At 39.1% G+C, this 27863-nt stretch overlaps 1 protein-coding gene across 1 annotated transcript; it reads left to right on the forward strand.

Annotated features, from left to right (window-relative positions):
• The first annotated feature begins 1488 nt into the window (after positions 1-1488).
• On the forward strand, positions 1489-15369 carry QNG1 (Q-nucleotide N-glycosylase 1). The gene is made up of 4 exons (XM_069474082.1): positions 1489-2187; positions 2704-2963; positions 9741-9936; positions 14633-15369. Exons 1-4 carry the CDS (start codon positions 1851-1853, stop codon positions 14863-14865), a joined length of 1026 nt encoding a protein of 341 aa, XP_069330183.1. The 5' UTR covers positions 1489-1850; the 3' UTR covers positions 14866-15369.
• The last annotated feature ends 12494 nt before the right edge of the window (positions 15370-27863 follow it).

Consider the following 27863-nt stretch of genomic DNA (forward strand, 5'->3'; position numbering starts at 1 on the left):
CGTAATCCTAGCTACTTGGGAAGCTGAGGCAGCAGGATCACTTGAGCCCAGGAGTTTGAGGCTACAGTGAGCTATGATCATGCCACTGCATTCCAGCCTGGGCAACAGAGTGAGAAATCTATCTCAAAAAAAAAAAAGGAAGCATGTTTTATTCTTGTTTATACTACTGCTAGTGTCTAACTCAATACCCTGAACATAGGTAAGAATTCCAGTTGTTGATCTTTTTCTATCAACAAGCCTCAGCAAGAGAAAATGGCCTAAATTATTCATATTTAATCTTTTAGATTGCTAGATTTTCTTGCTCATCAATTTGACTCCCAAGATTTAACAGCTGCTGGTGTAGAAAGGAAAAATTCCAAACCAACAGATTTATATTTACCAACTGTATTAGTGTACTAGTGACTTTTTCTGGAAAAAACATCATAGTGGAGACCTTAAAGTTCCTTTTTCTTACCAAAACGAAGAAATTGTAGGGATAAAGATCTTCTGCTTCTCTAGGGGGACAGCTGTCAAACTTAAAAAGCTCCAAATCCTCCAAAAATACCAAGGAAGAGACTTTACTGTGGATAACTAGAGATGACTACTGATTATTTTCAACAGGTGATTTTCAAAGGTGCGAAAGTTTTGTTATCCATGGAGACTTAAGCATTCCAAAAAGAGTAAAAATACATCTACACTAATACTGAATCACCAAATTTGGATCAGCACTAAATTGACTTCTGTATCTCTCTCATTCTGATACAAAGTACTTTTAGAAGTTTGCAGTAGTAAGGTGATACTTATTTCCTCATTTTTAACGTCTCTTTAGTAGGGGCATTGATATAGTCACTAATTGACCAGAATGGCTGGCACTGATTGGCTCATAAAGTGTTCCTGATTTGGGGGGGATCGATTACCAAAGGTTTGAATCTCAGCCCAAAACATAGTCGTGATGGGGGCTAATCAATGAACCAGTTAGCTTCACTTGCAAAAACCGGATCTCAACAGGCGCTTCTGTTAAGTCCCAGACTAGGTGAGATTGTGTACGTAAGCACAATGTCAGGCACACAATGTTCATTTAATACTTTAACACACTTGTTTCCTCACCCATTTCTCCAAACCTCCCAACTAATCAAACGTTCTTTCGGCTTCCAAATAGGCCAGGAATTTAGCAAAAGAAACCAGCTGCCTGCCGGGCGGCCGGCCGCCGCCCAGTGTCGCAGTCGGGGGAGGCTCAGAACCCGGCACCGAGACCGAGCGCCATAATGCTCGTAGCGGCCAAGGAAGCAGGGCGTCGCCGACAGCCCAGACTTCGTCCTCCGGGAAAGGAAAGGACCGGGAGCCGGCTGAGGGCAACGCGGTACACCGGTTGCAGTCATCGCGACCCAAGCCAATTCGGCAAACCTCAGTCTTCGTGTCCCATCTGTCCGAAGGCTGGGTGGGAAGAGGCACAAAGTAATGCAGCCACATACCCCAGGCTGGGCAACCCCCGGGCTGGCGCGCTCTGGACCCTACGAAGCGGCTTCCGGACCTTCGGAGCCGGAAGCGGAGGTCCGGCGCGCGCCCGAGCGAGAGTGGGCGGGTCGCTCTCCCGGAAGTGCCTGAGGCCTCGGCCCGGCGCGCATCTCCGAGTCTTTGCGGTTAATTGAGAGCGCGACGGGACGGATGATCCTACAACGTGGCGGCGCTCAGTTCTCAGTGTCACTTTCTAGGAGGGCAGCACTTTATTTATTTAGGGCGGTGACCCCACGGTGGGTAGGGCGCGCGAGGCGCTGAGGGACTCCGGACCTTGCCCCGCCTAGGGCTGGAAGAGGCTGTGACTAGTCCGAAATCAAAAGCGTGGTTTTCCTGTCCCAAAGGGTAGGGGCAGAATGGACAGGCTCCTAACGCCCAGGGAATCCGCTAAATTCATTGCAGAAAACAGTCGGGATGTGTTCATTGACAGCGAAGGCGTACGGAGGGTGGCCGAGCTGCTGCTGGCCAAGGCGTCGGGGCCGGAGCTGCGCGTGGAGGGATGGAAGGCCCTTCATGAGCTGAACCCCAAGGCGGCAGACGAGGCCGCGGTCAACTGGGTGTTCCTAACGGACACTCTCAACTTCTCCTTTTGGTCCGAGCAGAACGAGCACAAGTGTGTGGTGAAGTATAGGGAGAGAACGTACAGTGGGTACTGGTCCCTGTGCGCCGCAGTCAACAGAGCCCTCGACGAAGGTTGGTGCCCTTCTCCGTCGGACCCAACAGCCTTTGAGGCTCGGGTTTACTGGGAGGGTGGGGAGGGGGGAGTGTGTGTCCCAATGAGCAGGTTGGGAGAGAGAGTAATATGTTAACGAGGTGAACCTGAAGTACTTGCAGGTCTCTCTGCTTAAAATAAAACTATGAGGAGAGGTGTATTCAGTGGGAAATGATCCTAATATTTGTCATTATCGCAGCTTAAGCATAAAAGTCAGTTTTCTAAACAATGCCGCTTTAATGACACCTGAAGAACAAAGGGACAGATATAAAATATTTTACAAGTCAAAATACATCTGATGTAATATTACAATAGTTAGAAGTGGGTGAATACACACGAACAAGAAGAAAATGAGAGTTTTGCTTTTATTATTCATCCACTTCTGGCGCATTCCTGTAACACTCATTTGGTTTCCTATTAGTTGCCTGTTGTAAAAGCAAGGGTCTAATGAATATAAAAGTATGACATTGCTCCTCCGAATTCTTTTCTCCCTAAAGGAATACCTTTAACTACTGCCTCGTACTATGCCACAGTGACCCTGGATCAGGTTCGCCATATATTTCGTTCTGACTCAGACGTTTCCATGCCTTTGATAGAAGAGAGGCATCGGATTCTCAATGAAACCGGGAAAATTCTGCTGGAGAAGTTTGGAGGCTCTTTTCTTAATTGTGTGCGAAAAAGTGAAAATAGTGCACAGAAGTTAATGTACTTGGTCGTTGAAAATTTTCCTTCTTACAGAGATGTGACTCAGTTTGAGGTGAGTTGCTTCTGTTGAGAATTTTAGTAGTTTTAATAATCCTTTCAGATAAAGTGGGGATGATTAATGGGTGCAAAAATATAGTTAGATAGAATGAACAGTTATTTGATAAAACAACAAAGTGACTATAATCAGTGAGTCAGGGTGTACATTAAAATAACTAAAAGAGTGAAATTAGAATGTTCCTAACACAAAGAAATGTTAAATGCCTGAAGTGATGGATACCCCACTTATGGTTTGATTAATTCACATTGTATGCCTGTATCAAAACATCACTTGTACCCTATAAAGATATTCAATTGTTACATACCCATAATAATTAAAAATTTTAAAAAACTAATCCTTTCAGAGTTAACTCTTTTACTTCCTGAACTTTTTTTGGTAATAAAAACTTAAATTTAAATTTTGAAGTTCATTCCCTGTGGACAAGAACCAGTAACAAAATTAAGTGGTGTTTCATTACTTCTTTATGTTTTCTAATCAGTGTATTTCCCTTGTTCTTTGCTTTTGTCCTTTTAAAATATTTCATACCTAAAAAACATTGAACCATTTTAGTACTCCAAAAAATTTATTGGCTGAAAATCACAATGTGAACTCTAGCCAGGAGCAGTGGTGAGAGCCTGTATTCCCAGCTACTGGGAAGCTGAGGTGGGAGGATGGCTTCAGGCCAGGAGGAGTTTGAGGCTACAGTGAGCTATGATGGAGCACCTGAATAGTCATTGCACTCCAGCCTGGGCAACATGGTGAGACTCCATTCTCTTAAAAAAAAAAAAAAGGAGAATGTGTACTAAATTCTAATAAGTATTTCTTGCAAAGTTCAATGTACTGTATATGTACTATGGGTTTTCTTTTTCACATAATGTACTTTAACAATATTATTTGTTTTATGGTACAAAAAAATTAAATAGATGTATTTTTAAAATGGTGAACACTTTGTTATACCCTGCCAATATGCACCTGGATCTTGTTTTTGTGAAATTCTTTTGGAATCCTTTATTACAGTGTATTTTAACTATGGCATAGAGTGGAAGCAACTTAAGAGGAGTAACTAAATCTATTAAATAGATTAACGAATACTTATATCAAATTGAATTTTAAAAGTTATTTTGTAATTGCAATTCAAAAATAACTACAATTACCAATAATACTGTTTAATCACTTTTTATGATGTAAAAGTATTCACACACTCTCATTTGATCCACAGAACAGCTCTGTGGGGCTAAAGGATGAGGAACATTATTGTCCTATTTGCAGACAGGAAGCAAAAAAGTCTGACAGATTAAATGATTTACCCTAGGTTTAGTCAGGAAATAGCTAGACTTTTGATTCTACATAAAATGAAAGATGCCTGATGAGCCATGTGAGTTAAGATTCTTATAATTGCAAGTGACAGGCACACAACTGAAAAAGCCTTAAGCAAAACCAGGAATTTTTAGATGGGTATGTGGGATAGGAACATCCCAAATCAGGGACTCAAATACCATCAGGATTCAGTCTCTCATCTTTGCTTCTGTTGGCTTCATTTTTCTCTTACTGCAGACCAGCCTTCTCCATGAAGTAGAAAAAGTAAATGTCCTTGAATTTTGCATTTTATTGCTTCAGCTACCAGAGAAAGAGGGAGATACTCTTTCTCAGTGCCAATTCTGGAATTCCCAGACAAGGACTAATTGAACTAGCATGAACTTTGGCCAGTTAAGTCTTGCTGCTGTGTATGAATGAGGCTGAGAGGTAGTTTCTAATAGAGTCCCCAAGCCACTGTTGAATTTCATTCTGTTCTGACTGACCATTTTGCTAATAATGCAAGGGTTACTTTTTGAGATTTATCTTTGTCTTCAAAGTATATTATTCAGCCCTTGTTTTTCAGGAAATTACAGATCAAGTCCTTTGGTCCATTGTATAGGCTATCTAAATATATTAAACAGTGTATAAAAGAAATCAAACTGTCATTGATGTAGCTATTAATCCATGTATTCCAGAATTGACACAATTATAGTAGAGAACAGGCTGATTAAATTTAATATGACTTCAGGATGGAATGAATTCGTGACACCATGTAGTTTGCTACTTTCAAGTTGTCCTGAGTTCTTATTTTTGTAAATGAAAGGAGTATATATGTTTTTTGTAGATTATAGTATTGATTTAACAAACATTTGCTGACTTTACTTTAGAACACAGTGCTTTTGATTTGCTTTGCTGAAAAATTATTTTTTTAGAAAATGTACCAGGATATAGATTAATTTTAAGGCTGATACATTTTATTTTATTTTATTATTATTTTCCCTTATGAGACAAGGTCTCTATGTTGCCCAGTCTGGTCTCAAACACCTGGGCTCACACGATCCTCCTGCCTTAGCCTCTAGAATAGCTGGGATGACAGGCTCAGGCCACCATGCCTGGTTTAAGGACAATACATTTTAAAATGAAAATTGGTACATGAACCATTTCCCTTGAGTACTCATTTCTAAAATACCTTTTTACAGAAGAATCCAAAATGTTACAAAAAACATACTTAGGAATCTTAACACTTTCTTAAAAGAGTATTATGGTTTTTCCATTTATTTTTCTCATAAGATTATCATTAGTTTCCAAAAGCACTATATTTCTGTAACCTCTGTGATGCCTAACATAATATTGAGCACATAGTGGGTGTTCACTTAATGCTTTGATCAGTCAATTTATAGTTATCTTTGTATATTCACTTAAAAGACACACAAATAGTTAAAGCACATTATCCAGTTAATTCCAAATCTGGAGGAATTCTAATGAACTTTTGGGACTTCTTTTGAAATTCACAAAGTATCATAATTGAATATATCTTAGTATTTTAAAATTTTCTAATTGCAAAAGTAAAATATGTTAATTATAGAATTTGGAAAGTACAGAGCAGCAATCCCTATTCTACTACTGACAGGTAGCCACTGTTGATGGTTGAGTCTTTCAAAAAAATTTTTTTAACCTTTTTATTTTTTTAAGCCTGGTCAATGGGTCTTTTATATATTTATATATATATATGAATGTGTATTCATGGGGAGAAATAGGATCATACTATATAAACTGTATTGAAATTTAACATTATGAACATTTTTCTATGTCAGTAAAAATTCTTTCACAGCACCATTTTTTTTTTTCACAGCAGCATTTTTTTGGTTTGTTTTTTTTTGAGACAGGGTCTCACTCTGTTGCTTCAGCTAGAGTGTAGTAGCATCATCATAGCTCACTGCAACCTCAAACTCCTGGGCTCAGGCGATCCTGCCTCAGCCTCCGGAGTAAGCTGGGACTACAGAGGTGCACCACCACGCCTGGTTAATTTTTCTATTTTTTGGAGAGATAGGGTCTCGCTCTTGCCCAGGCTGGTCTCTAACTCCTGGACTGAAGCCATCCTCCCACCGCAGCCTCCCAAAGTGCTAGGATTACAGACATGAGCCACTGCGCTGGCTAGTTGGTTGTTATATTTTTGATCTTTAACAAATTCACACAAAAATAGTCACAAGTGTTTTAAATGTATACTTACTTACTGAGAATATCATTCGTTTTTAGATATTATGAACAGATGAATAAAGTTAAAAATTTGTAATTCAGACAGATTTAGATCAGTGATTTCCCAACTTGGCTGTGCCCCAGAACACTTAGGAAGCTTAAAATTCAGACATATTTCCAAAGCATCACCCTCAAAGATTCTGATCAATAGGTAAGAGAAGAACTATTTTGTTAAGCTCTTCAACTGACTCTGATATAGAGTATGCAGTAACTTTGTAAAAGTCCTAATTAATAAATCATCTGTCTATAGGACTGTAAAAAAAAAAAAAAAGCTTCCTTAAGCTATCATTGTTCCTCTAACATTATTGATAAATATACATGAAAAACATAAGTGTTTTGATATTTTAACAGATAACATTTTGTTACTTGTAAGCATTTATAATCCTTGACTTTTCTATTTTTTCATGATAAATTTATTGACGAATTTGTTCAAGAAAATTAACTCAGAGTCATAGAGTTTTTCATTGGTAATCATTTTATAAAGGTATTATTTTGAAAATATTTTAGTCATGAAGCAATATTATGGAATATATAGAGAATTGTTACTTGGGGATTTACTGGTATTTTTAGTGATAACAGTTAATATTTTAGAGGCCTAGAATTTGATTACTAAAATCATTTGATTACTAAAAACCATAAACAGCTTACTAAGAAAATATTTTATAGATTATTTGAATTTATTTTTAGATTTTGCACTTGAATCTTTTTTTTCATTTTAAGTGGTGTTATAACCTAATCTTTATGATACTACTAGTCTGCTACCATGGAAACAGTGGTCATGATGTGACAATTTCTATGTTTCTTAGATGCTAGCACTGATTTTGTCATATTTGATTCCTCATTTTTTTCCATTTTGCTCTGTCAGTCTTGTTAACAATATTAGGTTATAGCTTCTATTATAATAAACTTCATGATGTAATAATTATGCTTTATATACAGTTTTATAAATTGAGGTTTTTTTTTTCTTGCTGTTTTACAAAACTAGACTTGAACTAGAAACCTAGTTGCTATATGTAAATCCAGTTTAGATGGAAGAACAATTGCCAGGTTGTCATATTTGGGTAGGTTTGGGAATATAGGTTCATAGCATAACATAGGAATGTTTTTTAATGATGATTTGTTTCCCAGCCCTTCAACTTAATTTAGGGACTTTACACCATGTCAAAAAATGAGCATGTTTGTTTTCCCTGGAAAATAAGATCCTGAATTTTTCTTTTTTTTTTGTTGACAGTGTCTCATTCTTGCCTGGGCTAAAGTACGGTGCCATCAGATCCTGAATTTCTTTTCTCTCTCTTTTTTTTTTTTTTTTTTTTGAGACGAAGTCTTGCTCTGTCATCTGAGCTAGAGTGCCCTGCTGTCAGCCTAGCTCACAGCAACTTCAGACTCCTAGGCCTGGGCTTAAGTGGTTCTCTTGCCTCAGCGTCCCGAGTAGCTGGGATTACAGATGCACGCCACCATGCCTGGCTAATTTTTCTATTTTTAATAGAGATGGGGTCTTGCTCTTGCCCAGGCTGGTCCTGAACTCCTGAGCTCAAGCAGTCCTCCCACCTTGGCCTCCCAGAGTGCTAGGATTACAGGCATGAGCCACTGTGCCCATCTAGATCCTGAATTTCTTAATGGTGGCTTTAGAAATTTTTTAAAAGTATTGTATACTTATTTATTTTTCAAGATGGGGTTTTGCTCTGTCACCAGGTGAACTCCTGGGCTCAAGCAGTCCTTCCATCTCAGCCTCCTAAGTAGCTAGGACTATAGGCACACACCATGATGCTGGCTCGTTTTATTTTTTTTTTTAGAGACAGGGTCTTGCTATATTGTCTAGGCTGGTCTTGAACTCCTGGCCTCAAGCAGTCCTCCCACCTTGGCTTCCCAAAGTGCTCGGATTATAGGTTTGAGCCACTCTGCCCAGCCAAATTTTTATTTATTTAGTAAAAGTGAGTCTGGCTCAGTTGCAATAGATATGCCTTAAGATTAATCGATGTTAGGTTATTTTTTGTTATGACAGTATCATTGAAGTTTTCTTAGTAAATAAAGGAATCCATGTTATCATCTTAAGAAATTTTTTATGGAGACTTTCTTAAAATTTTAATTTCATTTTTGTTTAATTATTTATGTCACTAATTAAAATATTCTCCAGGGTGGTTAGAATATGTTTTGGGAGTGAGTAATATTGATTATTTCCATTTATCAGACATTTGTAAAATGTGATTTGAGCTTATTACTATTGGTATTAGGACTAGGAGTAGATGGTAATTATCTATGTTTTTTCATATTCTATACTGATCTGCATTTGTAGATTTATGGAGAAGTCTTGAGTTAATCCACTGTCTTATAATGCTTCATTAAATTTGCCTCTTATATGTATAAATATAATTGGCTAGTTTATTTTGTTATATGAACGTACATATTGAGTTTGACCATTTCCAAAAATGGTAGACTTGATAATTTTCTGGCTGTTGATCATTTATGTTCTTTTTTTTTTTTGAGATAGTGTCTCCCTCTGTCACTTGGTTGGGCTAAAGTACAGTGGCATCATCATAGCTCACTGCGACCTCAAACTCCTGGGCTCAAGTGATCCTCCTGCCTCAGCCTCCCTAGTAGCTATGACTGCTGGCACACACCATTGCGCCTGGCTAATTTTTCTATTTTTATTAGAGATGGGGTCTTGCTCTTGCTCAGGCTGGTCTCGAACTCCTGAGCTCAAGTGATCCTCCCACCTCGGCCTTCCAGAGTGCTAGGAGATCAATTATGTCTTTATCTCAAAAAGAATCATGTTATCTGAAAGGAAACAGTTAAAAAATGAATGCCATAATTGTCTTCAGAGCTGAGCTTATGGATGATTATTTTCTTCTATATATTCTTCTGTATTTTATACAATTAATGTGAATTATGTTGCAGTCAGAAAAACATGTATATTTTTAATTTAAGAAACTTTCAAAAGGAATACTCTTTAGATGTCAAAAATAATAAGTAGTTGGATTATAGTGATATAGAAATAGGTATATGAAGTCATGCCATTAAAAAAGATAATAGTACCAGGATTACATAAACTGTATTCTATGTGCCTTGAAAAAATAGGAAGTAAATTTGGAGTGATAATGTTTTTAAAGTCCTTTTGTTTTCTGTAAAAGGTCTATAAATTCTTACCAACAGAGTAAGATTATTCAACATGTGCTTTTTTAAAATAGCATACATAAAGCTGTCAGAGACCCAGGTAACATTTCTATTCTCTTCATTCATCAGGGGAAAAAAGTTTCTTTTTACAAACGAGCCCAAATCCTTGTAGCAGATACATGGAGTGTATTAGAAGGAAAAGGAGATGGCTGCTTTAAGGATATCTCCAGCATCACCATGTTTGCTGACTATAGATTACCTCAGGTTCTTGTTCACCTTGGAGCCCTGAAATACTCCGATGAACTACTAAAGAAGCTTCTCAAAGGTTTGTAACCTTAAATGTAGAGAAAATGGCTTTTGTTGTTTCGCTGTAGAATATGAATATTGTGGAAAATTGTGCTATTTGAACATTTTAATTCCAGAGTCTAATAAAATGAAACCTAAATTTATGTTACGTGAACATGTGCAACACTGACAGTTCATCAGATGTAGTATTTGAAGAGTACTAATTAAGCTGAACAGCACACTACATTGTGATACGAAGGGTAGGCTGAGGGATAGGTGATACGTACTAGATTTTGAGTCAGGCTCCATGGTCTACCACTGGGTTGTCTTGCACAAGTCACTCACTTCTCTAGGCTTATTTATTCACCATTATTGATATCAAGACTGGGAGCCTTATATTAATAATATATAAGAATAGGTAAATTGAGTTGAGAAGTTTATGTGAAAAGTAGATTTTTGATTTTTAAACATTTCCTCTTATAAGAAAAATAATTATGCTTGAGGATAGGAGTTTGATACCAGCCTGGGCAACATAGTGAGACCCGTCCCCACAAAAAAGTAAAAATAAAAAAATTAACTGGGCATGGTGTTGCGTGCCTGTAATCCTAGCTACTCCAGAGGCTGAGGAGGGAGGCTCACTTGAACTCAGGTGTTTGAGATTACAGTGAGCTGTGATTGCACCATTATACTCCAGCCTGGGCAAAAAAGTGAGCCCCTAGCTCTAAAAAAAAAAAAGAAAAAGAATTATATGATTTTCATGTTTATTTCTCTCTTTTGGGTATAGGATTTTTGCTACTTTTTTCTTCATTAAAAGGAGGTAATGTTTATGATTAATAATCTCTTGTGAAATAGATTTAAATCTCCCCAAATCAGAATAAAACAGAATATAATGGTACCATTATTCGTATGGTTGGTTCTACCAGGTTTTTGTGCTGCTTTGGACAAGTCAACATTTCCTCATTTGAAAAAATAACATGCTATTTTATGTCATAATGCTCCTGTCCTGGGTCATTAAGTGTTGGATAACTTTAAAAGGAATAACATTTAGCAATCAGGGCGTCTTTTTCATACAGCCATATTCAACTGCTCGCTTATTTATTCATTCATTCATTTACTTACTTACCTTCCCACCCACCTGCCCATGCATACACACTGCTCATTCCTGTCTCTAAGCATTCTCTTGCATGGTTTCCCTCATCCAAATTTTCTTTTTTTTTAATTCAAATCCTACACATCCACACACTTTCTGTGAATCTGAAAAAGGTGCCCTTTCTTCAAGCATTTTTTTCTCAAGTGTTACCTCTTTTCCATGTAGCTTTTCCTAACTTCTGATGATTTGTTCATCTCCTTCTGAATTTTTATAACACATAATTGTTTCTGCTACTGTGAGAAAAACCCCTAAGAAAAGGATCATTCAGCATAGTTGTACAGAGATGTCAAAATTTTCTTCTCCCGTCCATGTCAGCTCCAGAGGCTCTTTTCCAGATAGCCAGCTACAGCTGTTACTGCCTACATTTATGCCTGCCTTCTGAAAGAGTCTGTTATCCTTAGCTAGTTTGACATGGGTAGACAAATTCCTTCTTCCCCTAGTTCATTTAATCAAAATTTGATTTTTTTTTTTTTTTTTTTGTTGAGACAGAGTCTCACTTTGTTTCCCAGGCTAGAGTGAGTGCCGTGGCGTCAGCTTAGCTCACAGCAACCTCAAACTCCTGGGCTCAAGCAATCCTTCTGCCTCAGCCTCCCGAGTAGCTGGGACTACAGGCATGCACCACCATGCCCGGCTAATTTTTTGTATATATATATTTTAGTTGTCCATATAATTTCTTTCTATTTTTAGTAGAGACGGGGTCTCACTCTTGCTCAGGCTGGTCTCGAACTCCTGACCTCGAGCGATCCACCCGCCTCGGCCTCCCAGAGTGCTAGGATTACAGGCGTGAGCCACCGCGCCCGGCCTTCAAAATTTGATTTTTCAAGAAGTATCTTACTGGAAAACTAGAGGAGAACTAAAATAAGATAATAAAAAACTATAGAAGTAAAGGAACACACACAAGCATAGTGCACTGATTATTGAAGACTACCTTAAGTGAAATCTAGAACCAGATCAGCTTGACTAGATGAGGCAGGACCTTCCTTAACTGGCTTCCAATGATGCTTCTTCCAAACTTAAGGATGTGCTACACTTACATTCCTTTCCCTCTCCTCTCTTACAGATATCTCCTGGACAGCCCTTGGAAGTCCTACCCAGATTTCTGTCCCCTTTGTCTTTAATCCATTTCTTCACCAAAGTCGTATTTCTTAGCCAATTATAAAGGTTGACAATGCAATTTGGCTAAATTTGGATTCTTCACTGTGATTCTAGGGCCAGATTTTAGCCCTAATACGTTGGCCATGTTACCTTCTCTTACTCTAATCTATGTTGTCAGTCTACTCAAATGATTCAGTCATTTTCTGTTTTAAAGTCTGTGTCCCATCCCATACTGTAAGATGCTATATTAGTTTCCTAGGGCTGACATATCAAATTACCACAAACTGGATATCTTAAAACAGTAGAAATTTATTGCCTCATAGTTCTGGAGGTTAGAAGTCTGAAATCAAGGCGTTGGTAGGGCCATCCTTTCTGTGAAGGCCCCCCCCCTTTTTTTCCACAAGAAAATTCAGAAGAGATGAAGGCTCTTGGGTATAATTCTTTCTTGGATCCTACCAATCCTTGGCATTCCTTGGCTTGTAGCTGCATCACACCAATCATGCCCTTCTTCCTTGTGTGTCTCCTCTGTCTCTTTGTGTCCTCTCCTTTCCTTATAAGGACACCAGTCATCAGATTTAAGGCCTACCTTAATCCAGTATGACCTCATCTTTACCTGATTATATCTTCAAAGACCCTATTTCTAAATAAAGTCACATACACAGATGCCAGGAGTTAGGACTTGAATGTATCCTTTGGGGGGACACAGTTCAACCCACTGCTATTCTCTATTGCTCTGTAACAAATTATATTAAAATTTAGTGGTTAAAACAACAAACATTTGTTATCTCACAGTTTCTCTGGGTGAGGAATCTGGGTGCTGCTTAACTGGGTGCCTGTGGCTCAAGGTTGCAGTCAAGTTATCAGCTGAGGCAGTGGTCTTATCTAATGGCTCTACTTGGGTGGTAGCCTCTGCCTCCATGGTCACTTTTGTGGTTGATTTTGCAGTTTTGGCAAGTTGACAGTCAAGTTTAGAGATGAAGGGGGATACTGAAGAGGAAGGTATGAATTTGTATGTTAGCACCTGGGGCAAAATAAGGAAATGGAGGAGTACCGTTACTCTCCCTTCTCCCACCTGTTCTATCATCCAGTGCCTAAGCCCATGGGAAAGCTGCATAGAGGGGCATACGTAACACAACTTAAGATCACAGCACCTCTTGGGTACTGTAAAGCTCTGTGTAAGGGTGCAGATTGGTGGCCAAATATGGACTGCAGGTATGTTTTTTTTTAGCCTGAGCAGTGCTTTAAGCAATAAGCAATTTTAAATTAGTTTCCAGTACTTGAAAATGAGGAGATTTAACATAAAAATCAAACTTTCTGTCTTCTATTGTACGAGAAATATGGAAACATGCTAACTTTAGACAGGACTGCACACACTGTCTAGCTCACCACAGTTTGCATATAATTGCTGCGTTTGTTTATCTGCCTGATCTTTATGGGCATTTGAGTTGATGAATCCTATTCTAGTCTCAGTGGCAAGATACAGCCAATGCGTACCCTGCAGAATCATGTATACCCTGGAGATGGGTACTGAATAGACTGGAGGTCTTATGTGAGCTCTCAGCTGCATATTTAGGCAAAGCTGACTAAAAGGATCCTGAATCCAAAGAATGGTCATGGTTTTCTTTGCTCAAGTTAACGACTTTGATTCCCAGGTTCTCCCTGATGCATCTAGAGTGTCCCCAAGACAACGTTAAGTACCCAAACAAGGAGGGAGGTGCTGTTTATTGAACCCTCTAAAATTTGCAATAATTTTTTTTGCTATCAAACCCAATTTTAAATCCTTTCTTTTTAATAACTATTACTTGCTGTCATATTTTTAAATTTATCGTTACCACATATTCATTTATCAGGTATTTGTTGGGTAGCTGGTATGTGCAAGGTGCTATGCTAGATCCTGGGAATATTGAGACAAACAAACCAGATATGGCACCTGTCCTTGTGGAATTTAACTTATAATATAAAATTAACGCCAAAGTTTAGAAATGGTTTAAATTACCAAAAACAAAGTCTGAAGCTTACAATTTTAAAGAGTACTATTTAAATACTGTGTTTTGGAGTACTACTTAGACATAAAAAAGGATGAATCGATGCCTTTTGCAACAATTTGGATGGAACTGGAGACTGTTATCTAAGTGAAGTATCTCAGGAATGGAAAAATAAACACCACATGCACTCTCTATTAAATTGGAACTAACTGGTGAGCACACCTGTGCACAGAGGGAACTAAAACTCAGTGGTGATCAAACTGGGGGGAAGAGCAAAAACCTACCTAACAGATACAATGAACTCTATTTGGGTGATGGGCACACTTATAGTCATGACTCAAGCATTACAAAAATCATCCATGTCACAAAAACATTTGTCCCCCTTATTATTTTGAAATTAAAAAAAAAGAATAGAAAAAATACTGTTTTTTCCTGCAGTAAAGTTCTGAGTAAATTTTGCATCATTGACTATTAATTCTTCTTGCTCTGTTGTTCTCCCGTTGCAGAAGAGATGCTTTCGTATGGGGATAAGCAAGAGGTGGAAATCAGAGGGTGCTCACTTTGGTGTGTTGAGCTTATCCGGGATTATCTTTTGGAGCTTATTGAAAAAAAGGATGACAAACCTAATGAAGAGATCAATTCCATTCTTCTGGATTATTACTTATGGGACTATGCCCGTGATCATAGGGAAGATATGAAAGGAATTCCATTTCATCGTACACGTTGCATATATTATTGACCCCAAGGGTAAACTGATCCAAAGAAAACTCCCTGCATGTTTATAACATATAATCATTTTTACAGTTTTGCTTTGATATTAAGAAAAGGTGATAGAAGTTACAGGAATGAAAAAAATTGATTATCCAGTCTCACTTAAAAAAATTTTTCCAGACATATCACTGTGTATTCCCAAGCTTATCATTTGCTTGCTTAGTTTTGACTGTATTTTTCTTTTCTGTGGACACGTAGTTGACAGAAAAAGTGGATGAACTTTAATATTTTATTTAAGTCTCAGATTTCTTAAAATTAATCATGCTTTATGTGACTAATCTTCGGTGATAATATTTAATCTAGTCAATTGATACCTTATCTCAAGGTATAGTAATTTTCTATATGCCCTAATCATTTGATATAAAAGAGAGAGAGAAGGTAGGGTTTGTGATGTATGAATGCTTTTGCTCTTGTAAAAATCAACATTGACACCTTATTTTAAACTTTTTATTGGTAATGATAATGGGTTTTATACTTCATGGTTTTCAATTTAGGATATCTTTTTTTTTGGAATAACTACATTGGAATTGAATAAAGATTTTCAGAATTTTTCTTAACCCTGGAATGGATTATTCATTAATATATAATTTACAACATATAATTTTAAAAGGTTTACAATAGTTTAGATTATTTACTTTATGTTGCAGAACTCTTACTACCTGTCAAGCACCCATTTCCCACCTTCTTCTGACCGAATCTTGATTTTGTTTGGTATCTACCATGTCTGCTTGCTGTGACTGTGAATCCGGAAGAGGTGCCCTCTCCTCAAGCACTTTACTGCCATCTTCTGGAAATTTGTCATAATAACCTTACAGATGACAATGACTATGCACACCCATAAGGAGTGGTCCTGTGTCTATTCCTCCTGTGTGTGGCTCAGGGGAAGGAGATCCCATCCCCAGTAATGGAGGTTAATCTTGTATAGTATGAATGGTTTATTATTCATGGTAATTTCATTCTCCTTGCCAGTGATTGCTTTGGTAATCGGTATATAATCTAGTTCTGGCCAGTGAGACTGGAGAGAAAGTCTGCTGGGAAGTTTCTGGAAAAGGATTCTTCACTTTTAAGAAAGAGATACAGAAGGTCCTCCTTCTTTTGATCAATGTTCTGTCTAAACATGAAGCTATGGTAGCCATTTTGTGGAGCCAGAGCCGTGCTGTACCTACCATGCTCAAGCCCATCCTATTCCTATCTATGGACTTCATCATCTTGAATTAATTTTCTGTAACTTTCTTACCAGAAAGCATCATAACTAATAGTTTCCAATTTAATCTCGGGTCTCTGCTCCTGCCACCCTTCCTGTACCTCTCTCTCCTTCCTTCCCATTTTCCTCTTCTCCTCCCCTTTCTTTCTCCGCCTTCCTCCTTCTTGCTCCTTTTCCCCTCCTCCTTGTTTCCCTCCTCTCCTCCTCCCCTCCTATCCCCTCATCTGCTGTTTCCCTTCCTACCACCTCTTCCTCTTCTCCCTCCTCTCCCCTTCCTCCTCCTGGCTCAGCCAGCTCTGGGCTTCCTGCTTTCCTCATGTTTACTTCCCTGCCATGTAAATAAAAGACAGGGAAGGCGGTCCAGGCTGCATGGTGCTCCATGGTGTCCCCAAACCCAGATGTCTTTTCTCTTGTGTCACTGAGCATAGGCTGGACTCCTGATTCAGGATGTCTGCATTCCAATTTAGGCAGCAGGACTGAAGAAGGAATGAATTGAAGAATAGAAAAAAAGGGTTGCCTGTAGTTGCAGATAGTCGGGAGGTGGAGGTGGGAGGATCGCTTGGGGCCAGGAGTTTGAGTTCAGCCTGGGCAACATAGTATTATAAGATCTTGTATCTGTAAAGAAAAAGAAGGGTTGACAAGGCTCCAGCATATACCACATTCCATTTTTGCTCTCATGTCGCTAAGTAGAACTTAGTCACATGACCACAACTAACAGCCAAGGAGGCTAGGAAAGTGATATTATAATCTTACAGGACCATCGTCATATGTGTGGTTCATGGTTGACTGAAACATCCTTATGTGGTGCATGACTGTCACTTACAAGATTCCTTGCAGGTATAAAATTCACTGACTAACCAATTGGAGGTTTGGAGAAATATATTATTGTGCCATTCAGTTAAGTTTCTCTTTTTTCCATACATTATATTCCTTTTCCTTTCTGTTTTGGTTTTCTCCCTTTGCGTTAAGGATATTTTAGTTCTAAGTGAAAGAAACCAGACTGAAACCAGCTTAATGAAAAAGGAATTGTAACGATCAACAAAATAAGTCCAGGCATAGAGCTGGCCTTAGCCATGCTCACAGGACTACTTATGGTCCATGGGATTAAAATGCACAAAGAGCATACCTTGTATTTCTTTTTGCTCCATTGACAGAGATGATTCTAATAGCTCGTGATTCCAGGAAATAGAGTGCAAATCTTTGCCAATAGCCTAAGCAAAACTCTGGAGCTTGGCTGAGGAATCTGCCTTGGGTGCCAGGTCCCCTGCCATGGCCTAGGAGCAAGGTGCCGGTGAATGGCTAGCCTACCAGGTGGAGCAGGGTTAGTTCTTGAAGAAAGAGTCTTTTAAAAGAAAGGGATAGCAGGCAGCCCAAACAGCCTTGTCTTTGACACTTTCTTATGTTCAGCATTCTTCAGCAGGTGGGATCAGTTCAGGGAGGGAACTGTTGAAGAAGAGCTAGGGAAAGGGAAGGCTGTCTTCTGAGTTGGTCCAAGGAAAGCACTAATCCAACTTCCTGTGTGGAGGTGGGGCAAACCTAGTAACTCTTTCCCTTTCTTCACTCTTCCCGTTTCACCATTCTCAGGACAGACTAAGGGTCAGTTGGTATAGAGTACTAATCAGTATTTGGTTGCAGGGGTGGAATGCAATTATTAAGGCTCAATAACTTTGACGAAGCCTGAGTTAAAGTGAAAAGAAACAATAGGTTTCAATAGTATTTATTTTTTAATTTTTTAATTTTTTTTAGAGACAGGGTCTCACTCTATCACCCAGGCTGGAATACAGTGGCATGATCATAGCTCATCGTAACCTCAGACTCCTGGGCTTAAATGATACTCCAGCCTCAGCCTCCCGAGAAGCTGGGACTACAGGTATGTGCCACCATGCCTGGATAATTTTTAAATTTTTTGTAGGGATGGGGGTTCTCACTATATTGCCCAGGCTGGTCTTGAACTCCTGGGATCAAGCAATCCTCTCATCTTGGCCTCCCAGAGAGCTGGGATTACAGGTGTGAGTCACCACATACAGCCCATAATGGTATTTAATGAGAAGCCTAGAAATACTCTGAGAACTGAAAACATTATTTGGAAAGCAAGTAAAAAATATAAAAGTCTATGAGTTCATAATCAACCCCTATACACACACACACACTCCAAGAAAAAGAAATCCTATTGTTCGAATTTGAAGATTGGCAGGGACCGATTTATTATTCTCAAAATTGATAAAGAGGAAAAAATCAAGCATTTATTCTGTCATTCCTGCAGTAATTGCATTTCAGGATAACCTGATAGAGGGAAAGCTCTTCATAGAACAATTCCAGCTAATGAATGCAAAAGGACTATTAAAATTAGAATATTACCATTTTGCAATCTCTAATGAAATAATAGATCTGGAAAATGATATCAATGGCTGTTAAAGCCATTAGGCAAAATGTTGATGAGGACCTCTTTAATGGATGGATTAGGCTGAAAAACACCTAAACTGACTAATAACCTCACTAAAAGCAGGATATGCAGACGTTACATGCCTCCTGGTGTGTTGCAACAGGAAGAACACAGCCCCATCTACAAGTTATTCTTGCCAGAAGAATTGAACCTTAATCTAATCAAGAATCTAGATCTAAGGACTAGTTTACAGGAAATGTAGGAAATAGAGGAACAAGTTAAATGAAAATACAAAGATAGGATCAGCCAAATCTAGTGTGTGGGAAATTCTATTGAACAAACAAAACAGTAACAAATAAATGGGGGGGAAAAGGTGAGGACTGGTAAAAATGTAGAGAAATTGGAACCCTTGTGCACTGCTGGTAGGCATGTAAAATGGTGTAGCCACTATGGAAAACAGTATGGTCGTTCCTCAAAAAATTAAAAATAGAATTACAATATGATCCAGCAATTTTACTTATGGGTATAAATCTGTCTTAGTTAGCTTGGGCTGCTATAACAAAATACTTTAGACTACGTGGCTTGAATAACAGATGTTTATTTCTCACAGTTCTGGAGGCTGAAAAATACAAGATCAAGGCACAGGCAGATTTGATTCTTAGAGAAGGCTCTCTTTCTGGCTTGCATACACAGCTTCTCGCTGTGTCCTCATGTGGCAGAAAGAGGGAGCTCTGATCATTCTTCCTCTTCTTATAAGGGCACTAACTACATCACTGGGATCCCACCTTCATCATGACCTCATATAAACCTAATTACTTCCCAAAGGCCCTACCTCCAAATACTGTTACATTGGGGGTTAGGGCTTCGACATATGTACAAACATTCAGCCCATAACAATACCCCCCAAAACTGAAAGAAGGATCTCAAAGAGAGATTTATACACCCATGTTCATAGCAACATTATTCACAACAGCCAAAAGGTAGAAGCAACCCAAGTGACCATCGATTGATGAATGCATAAACAAAATGTGGCGCATAATACAATGGAATTTTATTCAGCCTTAAAAAGGAGGGGTATTCTGATACATGTTACAACATGGATGAACCTTCAGGACATCATACTATATGAAATCTGCCAGTCACAAAAAGACAAACACTGTATGACTCTTTTTATAAAATACCAAGGGTATTCAAATTCATAGAGACAGAAAGTAGAATGGTGATTGCTAGGGGCTGGGGAAAGGGGGAAATGGTGAGTTATTTAATAGGTAAAGAGTTTAAGTTTTGCAAGATGAAAATTCTGGAGATTGGTTGCATGAGAATGTGAACATACTTAGCACTACTGAACTGTGCACTTAACAATGATAAGAAGGTAAATTTAATGTTATGTGCATTTTACCATAATTTTTTAAAAGGTGGAGGGTAACTGTTATTGATTAAAAGAGAATTAAGGTACATATCAACCAAATGCCATATGTGGACCATGTTTGGATCCTGATTTGAGCAAATCAGCTGTAAAACAGAAAACAAAACCTAAGATGCACTAGGTGGAAAGCTACAGCTTAGCTCAGTCTTTGGGGAGGCACGTTGACTTTGCCATCTGATAGACATGGTCTTCAGTCTTGCCTCTGCCACTTATTGACCATGTAGGCTTGAGCAAGTTACTTGTTTTCTGGGGTTATTTTCCCAATTTTTTTTATTTCCATAAACATTTATTGAACCTCTGGGATGAGCTTACTGTCTACTGTGTATTAGACACTGACTATGCTCAACAATGGGGACATAAAGATAAATAATATATGATCTCTGCTGATGCTGGAGAATAAAATATGAGGCAAGAAATAGTAGGAATGGGTCTGGAAAGGTAGGCAAAAAGTAGATTATGGAAGGCCTTGTATAACATGTCAAGAAAATTGGATTTGATCATAAAGAGCCATTGAAGGTCTTTTAAAAGTTTGTCCTTTATGGTGATAAAAATAATGTATTTATAAAATAAGGAAAGATTTAAATACAATTTCAATTTTAAAAAAAACCTCAATGGAACTTTCTTCTGGAAATTGTCAAACTGATTCAAAAGTTCTGGAAGAAAAATACCAAGAAGTAGCCAACAAAATTTAGAAATAGAACAGTAAGGAAGGGCTTGTCCTACCAAATAGCAAAATACACCAGAATGCTGTAGTAATTAAAGCAGTATGATATTGATACAGGAATAAATTGATTGATGCAACAGAAGAAGCTTCCTCAAATAAACCCATAAATATACCTTGTTAATTCTAAGATGTAATTTTTTCACATTTCACATCAAAGTATATGATATATGTTTTCTTGTTTAAGATAACTTTTGTTGGGATTTCAATTAATTGTAACATAAAGAACTCTAATGATAAGCTTTTCAACAAAGTTTTGGTTTCTGCTTCTTGGAACCAAGACCCTATTTGATTCAACTATAAAAATAACCTTTAACCCCACCACCCAGAAATGATGATGGTCATCATTTTGGTGAATTTTGTTGAACATTTTTCTATCTTGTGTTTTTGTATGTGTATTTCTCCCCTGAACAAAACTGAGAAAATTATCATCATCATACTAGCTACCCAATAATTTTTGAGCACTTAATTGTTTTTTGTGCTTTACAATTATTTCCTCTTTTAAAAACTTACAACTTATGAGGTAGGGACGATTTTTATCTCAGTTTTTCAGGTAAGAAAACTAGATACTATTTTGTATTCTTAATTTGTAACCATTTTTCTATACCAAATTTTTGTAAACATGAGTTTCAATAACTATATAATTTTTCTTTTCTAAATGTACCGTTGTTAATTTATCTGTCTCCTTTCACAGACTATATGTGTAACTTCTCAGTTTTTACTATTATAAAAAACACCATATTGAACACCCTTGTAACATGAATCTTGATCATAATCCCTATTTTCTTAGGAGAGATGACAAGAAGAGACATTATATACAAACATATCTGTCTGGGTGACTGCTTGGTGGTACTACATTATGAAAAGTTGTTGCCAACTAGGTGAAAATCATTTGGTTGGTTTATTAGTGAAGTAAAAAAAATACTGACATGCAAGCCAGACTTCAGCTTTCTTCTTATCCTTTGCCTTTTAGGCCCACATGGTCAATCTCTGGTTTTGTCTAGCACCAGACTGGACTCAGGGATTGGCATATCTACAAACAATCCTCTGTCACAAATGAGTCAGTTAGCAACATAGACATTACTGAAGTTTTGCAGGGGAGAGAGAAAAAGGAGTTTGAACTGCACACCTCACAGCATGTCCCTGGAATTCCCTTATCAGTTATCCTCTGCCTCCTCTCTGCTTCAGCCGCTCCTAACACCATCCGCTTCCCCAATCTTCCTCATTCCTTCTCAAGAACAGTCAAATAATTCTTTTCTTGGTCTCATATGAACACCACCACCTTCTTCTCTGAATACTGAATGCCAGCCAAATCAAACTCAGGAGGCTTATTTTCTACCTGAGAGTAGGCTCGCGATACATCTCCTCTGCAACATTGTGTCTCTCTGTATATAGATTTCTCATTCCAGCTGCTAAGTAATATTCTCCGTGCCATTACAGAAAGGCTTCAGGCAGAGGACAGACATAGTCAGATTTATGTCCTATATAGATCACTACAGAAGGTGTGGAGGATGGATTTGTGAGACCAAGTTTGGATGCAGGTGGATTAGTTGGCACGCTGTTTCAGTAGTCTAAGTGAGTGATTGTGAGACCTTGAACTAGAGATAAAAACAAAGGGAGTAGAAGAAAAAGACTCAGGAAATATTCAGATGTTAAACTAGCAGAATTTGGTGATTAAAACAGGGAATACGGTTGATTCAGTGACTTGCTTTTAGTGAACATAACATGGCAAAGGTGATGGGCTATCCTGCCCACGATTAAGTTATAAATAACTCTGACTTCTGTCTTGCTACTTTCTTTCCCTGGCTCATCTTACAAGCTTAACTTGACAGAGAGGGCCACTAGTCAAGGAACTGAGGGTATAACCGCTGGACCATTCTTATCTGGACATACTCTGTTTATAACAGAATGTCCAGTTATTTTGCAGGCACAGAGCTAAGACAGTACAAATTACGAAACCAGAGCATTTACAGAAAAAAAAACTTTCAACCTCAAATAACACCAGGGACTAAAGTCTCACCCTCTCATCCCCACGGAACTAAAAGATTGGGACATAACTAAAACCCAACACTAGAACACTTTCGGTTTTTTTGTGTGTGGTTTTGTGTGTGTGTGTGTGTGTGTGTGTGTGGTTTTTTTTTTTTTTTAACTTCCCAAACACACATGTCTGAACAGAAGACTTTCAAAAGTGATGTGTCCATTGTCTAGGAATGTCTGGTGATAAGACCCCTCCCTATGTCTTACCATAGTCTTATTTAAAGTCCTTCCAATAAAAACTTGCCCTGCCGGCACTTCTGCATACAAACCTATCCTCTCTAACCCATAAAACTTGCCCCAAACACTAGATTGAGGAGACAGATTTGAGCTGGCCTGCTGTCTCCTTGCTGGTCGACTTGCAATAAAGCTTTTATTTTCTCAAAACCTGGTGCCATAGTATTGGCTTCTATGTGCATCAGGTAGTGAGACCATTGCTTGGTAACAAGGGCAGCCTCTGGCCAACAGCCAACAAGGATATGAGTCCCTCAGTCCCACAACCCTATCACCAAGCACTATGCGAGGTTGGAAGCAGATCCTGCCCCAGTTGACCCTGAGATGATCATGGCCCTGGATGATACCTTGACTGCAACCTTGTGAGAGCCCTGAAACAGAAGACCCAGCTAAGCAACGCCCAGATTCCTGACCCACAGAAGCTATGAGATAAGAAATGTCTGTTGTTTTAAGCCACTAAGTTTTGGGGTAATTTGTTGCTCAGCAATAGATAACTAAGACAGTAGGTATATAATGCTGTTTAGTAGATGAAATGTCATCTCTTATCCAGCTAGAATGTCAATTTAGACCAGATTATTTCAAACTTTAGGTTGCAATCTATTAGTGGGTCATGAAATCAATTTAAAGGGTTATAATCTACACTTAAGAACCATTGAAATAGAATAGAATAAAATAGAAGACATCATAGAACATCACACTTAGTAAGGGTAAGTACTGTTCCACTAAGTTTTTTCTTCTTTTGAGACAGAGTCTCACTCTGTTGCCTGGGCTAGAATGAGTGCTGTGGCGTCAGCCTAGCTCACAGCAACCTCAAACTCCTGGGCTCAAGCAATCCTCCTGCCTCAGCCTCCCGAGTAGCTGGGACTACAGGCGTGTGCCAAGCTCACAGCAACCTCGAACTCCTGGGCTCAAGCAATCCTCCTGCCTCAGCCTCCCGAGTAGCTGGGACTACAGGCATGTGCCACCATGCCCGGCTAATTTTTTCTATAATATTTTTAGCTGTCCATATAATTTCTTTCTATATTTAGTAGAGACAGGGTCTCGCTCTTGCTCAGGCTGGTCTTGAACTCCCGATCTCAAATGATCCGCCCGCCTCGGCCTCCCAGAGTGCTAGGATTACAGGCCTGAGCCACCACGCCCGGCCTAACTATGGAAGTTTTTTTTTTCCAACTTCACTCCTAAGTTTCATGAGAGAAGGAAGGCTTTTTGAAGATGCTTAGATTGTGCTACTAAAACCAGGAGGCGCTAAGGCATTCAAAACTAAGTTGGAAAAGTTAAACATAGAATTACCATATGACTTAACAATTTCACACTTAGGTCTGTACCTAAAAGAACTGAAAACAGATATTCAAACAAATGCTGGTACATGAATGTTCATAGCAGCATTATTCGTATTAGCCAAAAAGAGGAAACAATCCAGGTGTCATCAACTGATGAATGGGTAAACAAAATGTGGTATATACTTACAGGGGAGGATTATTCAGGCATCAAAAGGAATAAAAAGTGCTTATAGATGCTACAACATGAGTTAACCTTGAAAATACTGTTAAGGAAAAGAAGCCGGACACGAAAGGTTACATACTATATGATTCCATTAACATAAAATGCCCAGAAAGAAAAGGGGAAACTGCTAACTGGTTTCAGGGATTTTTGGGGGGGTGCTGATGAAAATGTTCTGGAACCAGACACACAGATGATGGTTGCACCTTTGGTAATGTTTTACACCCACTGAATTGTGAACTTTAAAATGGCTCATTTTATGTTACACATATTTTACCTCAATACAAATAAACTGAATTGGTATCTAAGATACTGAAACGCAGTGTGGAATCGTTCTCACATTCATTTTACGAGCCTGTGGAGAGATGCGTGCGCTCAGCCCTCCCAGACCGGTCCCATCGGGTTGGTGGGACACAGCTGCTGTGAACAGGATAAGCTCGCAGACCCGCCCTTCGCGACGGCCTGGGCTCGGGGGCGTGGCCCGGCGCAGGGGCGGGGCCGGGGCGGACGGGGTACGTCGGACTGCGGCCTTCGCCGGTTGCCGGGAGAACCGGCAACAACAAAAGGCGCGGGCGGCGGCGGCGGCGCGCCGGGGCGAAGCCGAGGAGTCCTGCGCTCGCCGCCAGAGACCGGGGCTTTCCCGAGCCGGTCAGTGCGCTGCGGGCCGGGCCGGGCGGTGCGGGGAAGTGGGGCGCCCTCCGGCCCGCGGCGCCCCTGCGCCCGCGCTCCGGGCCCGCCGTTGGGAGGAGGGGGCGTCGGCCAGGGGTCAGGGTTGCCGCGGGGTGGGTTGGGGGGGCGGTTGCGGCGCCGGCGAGGCCGAGGAGGGCGCCCAAGGGGGCCCAGGGTCGACGCTGGGAGCCGGGCGAGCGGCCGGAGGCAGAGCTCCCCTTTCTGAGGGAGAAGGGCCCGGGGAACTGGGACGCGACGGAACGTGGGACCGAGCCCCCCGAGTGGATCCCGTGTACGTCTCGTGTTTATACTTCCCACTGCGGATGTGAAGAGGCGCGGGAAGGCCCACCGTCTCTGAGGGTTTCGTCTTGTCGCGGGCCTCCTTTTGCCATCGTAGAGGTTGAAACTTTGGTGCTTTCAGGCGCTGTGCAAGTCCGAAAGCCCTCATAGACGGGTGATAATGGAGAAAGAAAGGGCGCCCAAATTATTTTTTCGAAACACCTTTTAAGTAACCACCTCATCCAATTTTTAAAATCTTTGTTGTTTCCTCCTCTTTACTCCCCTATCTTTTACACATTTGCGGCCTTTTCTGAAATCCTTGCGATTCATTGTCCATCTTCTGGGAAGTTTTTTATGTAAATATTAATTACTAACAAACTACCCCTTTAAGACAACCACTGCTTTCTGAGAAACCAAGGGTACAGGATGGCAACGGTATTTGGAGATACCTATTCCTGACCAATGACATGGCGTCAGGGATTAAATAATATTTACCTTGCCTTTGATCAGATTTCGGAAACCCGTTAAGTATGGCTAAATATTGCCAGCCAATCAGATTTCACCGTGTTTTTGCATTTATTGGTGACACGTATGTTTCTGATGACTACAATTGATCAGAATCTAAAGTGATTATAATTGAGCAGAATCTGAAGAAGTATAAGTGCTCTCGATTTTGTTTTTTAAAACTTCTTGTATATTGACTGTTTTATAAGCCACATGTTTATGGACCATTATTATTTCTTTAAAATTTTTTTTTCTTTTAGTGACTCTGACATATTATTTTTTTAATGGTTAGAATAGATGAGTTTCAGTTACCTTTATATCCAAATTGTTTATAGATATTACCATTATAAAAACCAAAAAAGTGAAAATATCCCAATTACATTTGACATTTTTTATTAGCACATTCATTGGAAGCAGTTAGATTTGGCTTAACATAGGCTATGACTTTTGCTTTAATGTGATGGCATAAAAAATAAGCTAATCTATAGGATAACTTCAAATGTAGGTGTTCAGAGACATTTGGAAGAATCAACTTAGCATCCCTACGGTTTGGAAAAGTTTCTGGTACCAAATGATTGTAGAGTCCTTTTGGATCCAAGAAAGGATTTACCATACACATGAGCATGTATTTTTTTTCAATGTAAAAATTTCATTAGAATGATTACAACTGCCAAGGTTTGGTGTATCTCTTTGTTCTGGCCATTAAAGGTAGTTTGTTGACTCTGTTTTGGGATTTTACAGCCCAAGAGACCTGTTATTTTTTTACTCTCAGTGAGCTTTTAGTAGAGTAAATGTTTTTTGTTGTTGTGATCCTCTTCTGACTATCCAGTCACAGAATTATAAATGCAAAATTCTGCTGCAGGGTTTTTAAAGGCTGGTGAATATTAAATATTAATATATCAACATTTCCATAGCAAGTCGTGCTTAAAATGTTATTTCTGCTATGAAATAACAGTAGTCTGCTGTTACTTAATGATAGTTTTCAGGACTCAGCATCTCCAAAAGCATTATCATAGATTACTCATTTGTTCCTTTTTTAGCTTTTGTGTAGTATAAGCTTTATCCTACCAAGACTGTGAACATTTGTGTACACATTTTTACGCAAACATGTGTTTTCATTTCTCCTAGAAGTGGAATTGCAGGGTCAAATGATAACTCTTGTGTTTAACTTGTTGAGGAACTGCCATTCTGTTTTTCAAAGTGGCTGTACCTTTTACATTCCCACCAGGAGTGTATGAGAGTTCCAATTTCTCTACACTCTTGCCAAAACTTATTATGATCTGTCTTTTCTTTTTTTAGAGACAAGGTCTCGCTGTGTCGCTCAGGCTGGATTGCAGTGACACAATCATGGTTCACTGCAACCTTGAACTCCTGGGCTCAAGGGATCCTCCCACCTCAGCCTCCTGAGTAGCTAGGACTACAGGCACATACCATCATACCTGGCTAATTTCTAAAAACATTTTTTGTGGAGACAAGGTCTTGCTAGGTTGCCCAGGCTGTTCTTGATCAAGTGAGCCTCCTGCCTTGGCCTCCCAAAGTGCTAGGATTATAGGCCTGAGCCACTGTGCCTGGCCTAATGTTTGCTTTTAACATGTGTATAATTCCTCAATTATTTCTTTGCCTTAATTTTCTAACTCCCTAATTATTCAATGTTTAAATTAATGAACTAGAAAACACTACCACTGTAGAAATAAAGGCACAATAGAATCCCATGTATTTATCACTTAGCTTCATCATTTACCAACTCATGGTTTCCACCCCCTAGATTATTTTGAAGCAAACCCAAGACATCATATCATTTCATCTATAAATTAATGATATACTTTATGAGACAGATTTACTCTTTGTAACTATTTTATATGGGAACAAAATCTGCTCTAATTGACTTTGCTTTAGAGATGGTTAGTTTATTGGATAAAAGGAGACAATAATTACAATTTGTTTTTTATTTCATTTACACAGAAGTCCAGATCTTATGTAAAATGGATATTTCTCACACTACATACTGAACA

The sequence above is a fragment of the Eulemur rufifrons genome, chromosome 7, assembly GCF_041146395.1.
Source record: "Eulemur rufifrons isolate Redbay chromosome 7, OSU_ERuf_1, whole genome shotgun sequence".
Classification (NCBI taxonomy): Eukaryota; Metazoa; Chordata; class Mammalia; order Primates; family Lemuridae; genus Eulemur; species Eulemur rufifrons.

What these genes read in the sequence shown, in the direction of transcription:
- QNG1 (XM_069474082.1), top strand. Translation starts at nt 1,851, where the DNA reads ATGGACAGGCTCCTAACGCCCAGGGAATCCGCTAAATTCATTGCAGAA. An exon ending in GAGATGTGACTCAGTTTGAG is followed by an intron (nt 2,964 to 9,740) that starts GTGAGTTGCTTC and finishes TTCATTCATCAG; the next exon opens with GGGAAAAAAGTTTCTTTTTA. An exon ending in ACTAAAGAAGCTTCTCAAAG is followed by an intron (nt 9,937 to 14,632) that starts GTTTGTAACCTT and finishes CTCCCGTTGCAG; the next exon opens with AAGAGATGCTTTCGTATGGG.